This window comes from Solanum stenotomum, chromosome 7 (genome assembly GCF_019186545.1).
Source record: "Solanum stenotomum isolate F172 chromosome 7, ASM1918654v1, whole genome shotgun sequence".
In the NCBI taxonomy this organism is placed as follows: domain Eukaryota; kingdom Viridiplantae; phylum Streptophyta; class Magnoliopsida; order Solanales; family Solanaceae; genus Solanum; species Solanum stenotomum.
The window spans coordinates 3936942-3943758 of NC_064288.1; the positions used below are offsets into that span (position 1 = coordinate 3936942).

Genomic DNA, 6817 nt, shown 5'->3' on the forward strand with positions numbered 1-6817 from the left:
TTTTTACATTTCGAACTTCTAGTGAAAATTTTGATTCCACCTAATTTGCTGATATCAAAGTTTATCTTTGGTCCACACTACTCATTTATATTTATTTGTTATGTTATATATACAATGCATTTATAAATAATGAGAAAGTCGTTGTCGATAAATTGGAGAAAGTTTATTGTGTGACAAATGGTGCCAAAAAAAGCTGCGTAGACAAAGAAAATGATGGGCATCATCCACCTATTTGTCTTGTGACTATTGATTGTGTTATGTGAAAGAATCCTAAAATATGGTAGATCTCATTTTGTGAGCTTCAATAATTGGTTGCTTTTCTTGATAATATAATCAACAACATCATCGTTTGGGAAATATATACAAATTTATCTTATATACCTAACAAGTAAATTAAAGATATATATTACTCACTTTCGTCGTTTCAATTTGTTTGATACAATCTTCTTATTAGTTCTTTATTCAATAGAAGTATGTGTTGAAGATAAAATAAGTTGATGATATGGAACAGGTTGAACAACATGGTACAATCAACAAATGTACAATTGTTACCTATTATAGAGTTGGAGCTACACTAGGATTGAGCTACTAAATACTAATTAAATGTCGACTAGGCTGTTGTGTCTTATACTAGCTAAACCTAGGATAAGTTATTATAATTGTAGTAGTAGTAGTCGTAAACCTATACTGGTGTTATATTTGTATTGTAGTAGGACTCTAAGTATAGCTAGTCTAAGACTCTCCTCCTATATAAGGAGCAATGGCGGATCTAGGATTTTAAGGTTGTGGCTTGTGAGTGCTCTGAAAGTAGCGGAATCAAAAATGTAAAAAAGACATATGAACAATGAGATTCAACCCCGGGCTTAACAACACTAAAAGAGCCTTAAGCACCCACCCAAGAGTGAATGGACCGGTTAGATCATTTGTTCATTGGGTGCTCTATGTTAATTTTATACAAATATCTCTTAATTACTACATATATATATCGAGACAAGGCTAATGGGTGCTTGAGCACCCGGCGGACTCTATTTAGGTCAGCCCATGATAAGGAGCATGTATTTAACCATTTTAATCATCAATACAATCCGTAAGATTTCTACGATATGCAATCATTAAACAAATGGTTGGAATTCCTATCGTTAATGTAAAAATTAACCATATGATCAAGTTATTTAAAGATATTTATAAGTGATTTTTTTAAAAGTATAAGAATTATAATCTTGATAAGTAACTTACTATAATAATTCATCATAAAAATTTCTTACACCGATAATATACTATATAAGTTAACTCACTAGATATGGCTTAATTACTAAATCTTTTGGCTTATTAGAGAAGGAAAATCGTACGTAATAGATAAGAAATATTCACGGGATGCTGACTTTCTGAATAAACCATGTAGGGCTAATGATAGTAAACCAAACTACATACCTTAGGATAATGATTATCAAATTTACTTGCACTTCACATGATTAATAAAAAAAAAATACTAAATTTAACAAAATGATATTATTGAAATTTAGTCAAAATAATAGATGACATAATATTTCATGTATATATATATACACAATTAATTCATGGTATAAGAAGAATATTGCGTCTAACTTAACACCAAACACTAGATTATGAAGGGAATTAAGATAGTTGATCAAGTCCATATAAAAAGACCACTTATTTCATTAATAATCAATGTGAGACTTTTACATTCTTTAACACCTCACCTCATGCCTAGGATTGTACATCTGGAGTGTAGACAATTTACTTTGAAGGCCGAACATCGAGTGAGATGGATCCTGCTCTGATATTAAATGTAAAGAAATGAATCTCGGACCTATAACTCAACCTCAAAACTATTTTGTGAGCTTTTTTTTAAGGTTCAATTAGATCCAACTTATATTTTTAATGTATAAGACAACAGGATTTAGATGGAATGATTGAGAGATCTATTACTAGATATAGAGTAGTGAGCCGTCCTCTTACATTGTGATAGTGAAACAACTACGTCTAAGGTATTCAACAAACTAGACAATCTAGACATATTGATATTGCATTTAGGGGTGGTAATTGGATGGGTTGGGTCAAATTTGAACGGACCATAATGGGTTAAGACAATAATCAGGTCAAGATTCAATCTAATTCAAATTTTCTTGGATCAAAATGGATTAGGTAATGATTTACATTACGTGTCAAGATCCAATCCAACCCAATTTTTACTAAGCTTAATTATTTTATTTGTTCTTTTAAAACTATTTTAGTACCTACTAAAATTGTTCTTTTTCTTTACTATGGCTATATACAACATGTCAAATTGAAAAAAAAAAGTTTTCTAAAAATATTTTGATAAGATTTTTCATGAGCCAATTCGGGTTACATATCAACCCAATTTTTAATGGGTTGAACTAATAAATGAGTGGGGTCAATAACCCACCCAATCTTAAATAGATTGAACGAATTGAACAGGTTTGAGTTTGATTTTGCCACCCCTAATTACATAATTGAAGACAACTGATTTTTGAAGGAATTATCATGAGTTGAGTATATCATGTCTAAGGATAAGTGTTTATGAATTCAAGAAGCTATATCAGAGCCATATTATATAATTTCATGCTTCTGAGACCTATTTTAATATTCTAAAATAATCACCGCTCTAATCAAATTTCTTATTTAATAAGTAATAAGTAAATTATGGTTATTTTTTAAAATAATTCTCGAACTCATTATAGTACTAATGTACTCCATTATAAAATTTAAATAATTTGTGAGAACAAGTGTATATTTTTAATTAATAAGAATCCAATGGACCCATTTATCCTTATGCGATTAACGCGTATGGTAATGTGAATAACAACTCTTTTCTTATATTGCCGGCTCGTTGGTATTTTGTTGACCATGCATGTGCCCAACGTCACAATCCTTATCCTCCACTTATATATACACATTTTTTTCCCACTCGATGTCTCGAGCCCACACTAAATTTGAATTGCACAACATGATTCATTCAGGGGTGACGTTCCAACAGAATTTTCTCCATATTCATGGCTCGAGTCTGATACCTCTAGTTAAAAGTGAAGTAGTAGGGGTTGAAACCCAAAACCTTTGGTTAAATGTGAAGGCTAGAGCAGAGTTAGGTGGGAGTTTGTGGGTTCGGACGAACCCAGTAACTTTTCCGTAGACCCTATATTTGTACTAGAAAATTAAATAAATATATATATGCATATTAACTCGTAAACCTCTAACAAAATTGATTGATAGCTTAGTGGTAAGGAAGGAGTAGTAGAAATACTTTCCACATTACAACTATGAGTTTGAATCCCATTATCAACAAAAAGTTTTTTTTTTTTTTGAGAATCTTCAAACTCCTAATTCTGACTCCGCCTTTGTTTGAAGCAGTCTAGTGTCCCATTACTGCACCACAACTTGGTGCACTTGTATTTATACATGTCTATATATACTTTCAGCTTCATCACTAATTATATACACACTAGAAGTACTATTTTCTACTTTGATAGTGTTAGCATATATAATTTGGGTGTGTTGATTTCATTAACATCATGAAGATGAAAATGATATTATCATTATTAATATTTCATTGTTGTGTAATCCATTTAGTTTCAGCCCAACTTCTTCAAGTTGGTTTTTACAATACAACATGTCCACAAACTGAAACTATTGTTCGACAAGCTGTGCAGAATCAGTTCAATAGTGACCCTTCCATCACTGCAGCTTTGCTTCGCATGCATTTTCATGATTGCTTTGTTAGAGTAAGTCTACTACTTTATGTTTTTAGCTACGTATATCGGAGGAATCAGGATTTTTAATAAGTGATTCAAAATATGAATTAGTAAACGTACGAACTAGCTAGTCGAAGATCAGAGTTAAACATTGATTATATATACATAAAATATAACGAGTCATAATATTGCATGTTTACTAATTGATAACATTATGAATGTGAATATCATTTGAACATTTCTTGTGAAATAAATTGCCCAAAATTATATCTTCACTTGGTATCGATTCATGTCTTTGTTCTATATGTCTTTCAAAACTATAATTTTTCATGTAGTTAGATTTCTCTATTAATAGACATTCTCTCTTTTTATATACTTCATTTTTTTTAAATGCATATTTTATCCTTATATTATCAATCTGTCTTCTTCTTTTTAACTTCTTTAAAATTAATATATTTTCCATTTTTTGTTCTATGTAACAAATTCTATCTATGTTGCATAGAATATAAAGGGAGGAGAATGTCAATATTTCAAAACTCAGGGGTATATACGTCATTTGGGAGTGTAAATGATTTTCATCAAATAAGGAAACAATCTTATAATTCAATTTGGAATTCATGTGATGTTTAAGAAATTGCATGAATGTCTATAGAAAAATAGATATACAATCTGTGTACATCTTGATATATATTATTGTTTGCATGATTAATTTTGTTCCTAAAAATGTATAACTTGATTTTAGGGATGCGACGCATCGATACTCATAAAGTCAACAGGTTCTAAGAAATCAGAGAGAGAAGCTGGCCCAAACAAAACTGTACGAGGATTCGAGTTGATCGATAAAATCAAGAAAACCCTAGAAACTACCTGTCCATCAACAGTTTCATGTGCTGACATAATAACACTAGCAACTAGAGACTCTGTAGCATTAGCTGGAGGCCCAAATTATCCAATTCCAACAGGTAGACGTGATGGGCTAATTTCAAATGCAGCAGATGTAAATTTACCAGGCCCATCATTAACAATTCCACAAGCCCTCCAATTTTCCACAAATAAAGGACTTACTTTAAATGATATGGTCACACTATTAGGGGCTCATACGGTTGGAATCGCACATTGTAATTTTTTCCAAGATAGGCTATCGCCCGTACCTGATAAAACTATGGATCCTACATTAGCAGCTCAACTATTGAAAACTTGTGCTAAAAGTTCTGCAACGGCGTTTCTGGATCAAAATACGTCTTTTACCGTTGATAATGAGTATTATAGACAAATTACGTTACGTAAAGGTATATTGACGATTGATCAAGAGCTTACGTTGGATAAGTCAAGTGCTCCGATTGTTACAAGTTTTGCAGGTAATAAGGATGTATTTAGACAAAGTTTTGCAAATGCAATGATAAAAATGGCAAATATTCATGTTTTAGTGGGGAGTGCTGGAGAAATTAGGAAAAATTGTGGGGTTTTTAATCAGAAGGCTAATCGCAAGGTTGTTAATTAGGAAACATATGTTATAATATAGTATTTAATTTTGAGTGTATTATTTTTATTTTACTAAAAAAATATATAAGGTGTATGTTTTTGCATTATTTTATATATGGGAATTGTAAAATAACTTGGTAAGATATCGTTTTTTGTATTGTTACAATACCTCCCTTGTAATGTTATTATGTTAATGGAGTGTTCAATAAAATATTAAGTGTGGTTTATGTTATTAAAAAAAAACTCCTAATGTGCAAATTTCCCTTAGTTTAACTTAGATATATTTAACTAGCAATTATATATTATTAATTGTTAGCAAACAAGAAATATATTCCAAGCAAATAAATTAAGAGAAATAAAAAATGACATTGTAGAGTTTTATTTCTTGTTTTTCTCAAGTATTTCTCAAGTGTCTTTAAGTATACAATTCATTACCTATCATATCATAATTATATGTATATTATACTGCTACAAAAATATTGTTGTAACTTGTTAGGTTGGGTTAATATGACATTAATACATGAACATGTGGAGTATGGATATTAATAACATAATGGTGGGAATTATGAACATTTTTCCTTAAATAATACTTTCTATTTAAGAAACAAAAGGAGATTTTCGAATTATGTGATTTTAAATTAAAAATGCTTATAAATATTAAAATTAGAGAATATACTAAATATTAAAAGAGATTCGTTTTTTTTTAACTTTAAAAAACACTTAAATTGAGACGACAATAATACGCGAAATAGTCAAGCAAGTTCTTGAGAAGTCTCGGACTAATACACGTTAAAAGGGAAAATGCCAAAATGGTCCTCCTCCTACCAAACACAAAAACTAATTCGAATGTACAAACAACACAAAGCACATTATTATTGGTGCTAATTATATTCTGAAATTACATTTTCTCTAATTATATTTCTTTGTGAAAAATATTGTTTCGAATGTGTGTGTATATATATATATATGACGAAATAGATATATGTATCTCAGATACATGTGAGTCAAATTAGGTGAAATTTATTTGTAATACATTTTATTAAAACATGATTCACTGAGATACACTAACTCTCTTGCTCGCATCTCTTCTCTCTCGCTCTCCCACCCACCTCTCTCCTTAGATATTTGTATTTCAAAACGTATATATCTAGTATCAATTTCATATTTTGTGTATCAAAATTTATTCCATTTGATATCAAATATTTAGTGCATTAATATATAAATACATATATCTACTGTCAAAACATACACTAATACATCAATATATACGTCTAATATCAAAATATGCACTCATACCTTCATTAATTGCCTCAACATGTCATCACCACCGATATGTAGGGGTGTTCATGGTTTGGATAAAAACCAATCCAAATCGAAAAATCAAACCAAACTAATTAAATGAACCGATTTAATTTGGGTTTTGGTTTGATTTGGTTTTAGATTGTTAAGAACCGATAGTATTTGGTTTGGTTATGGTTTTATTCGAAAAAAATCGAAGAAATAACCGAACCAACAAGTTATATACATAAATTTTATTATTATGCATACATAATATATTATATTCATAAACAATTTTAAAGATTTTATATATGTTTCATCAAAAT

At 30.0% G+C, this 6817-nt stretch overlaps 1 protein-coding gene across 1 annotated transcript; it reads left to right on the plus strand.

Annotated features, from left to right (window-relative positions):
• The first annotated feature begins 3474 nt into the window (after window positions 1–3474).
• On the plus strand, window positions 3475–5433 carry LOC125870991 (peroxidase 44-like). The gene is made up of 2 exons (XM_049551560.1): window positions 3475–3761; window positions 4474–5433. The coding sequence occupies exons 1-2, from the start codon at window positions 3552–3554 to the stop codon at window positions 5230–5232; spliced, it is 969 nt and encodes a 322-aa protein (XP_049407517.1). The 5' UTR covers window positions 3475–3551; the 3' UTR covers window positions 5233–5433.
• Window positions 5434–6817: the final 1384 nt, after the last annotated feature.

Excerpts from the sequence above, each read along its gene's own strand:
- LOC125870991 (XM_049551560.1), top strand. The coding sequence starts at position 3,552 with ATGAAGATGAAAATGATATTATCATTATTAATATTTCATTGTTGTGTA. Across the intron at positions 3,762-4,473 it reads TTCATGATTGCTTTGTTAGA|GGATGCGACGCATCGATACT; the intron begins GTAAGTCTACTA and ends ACTTGATTTTAG.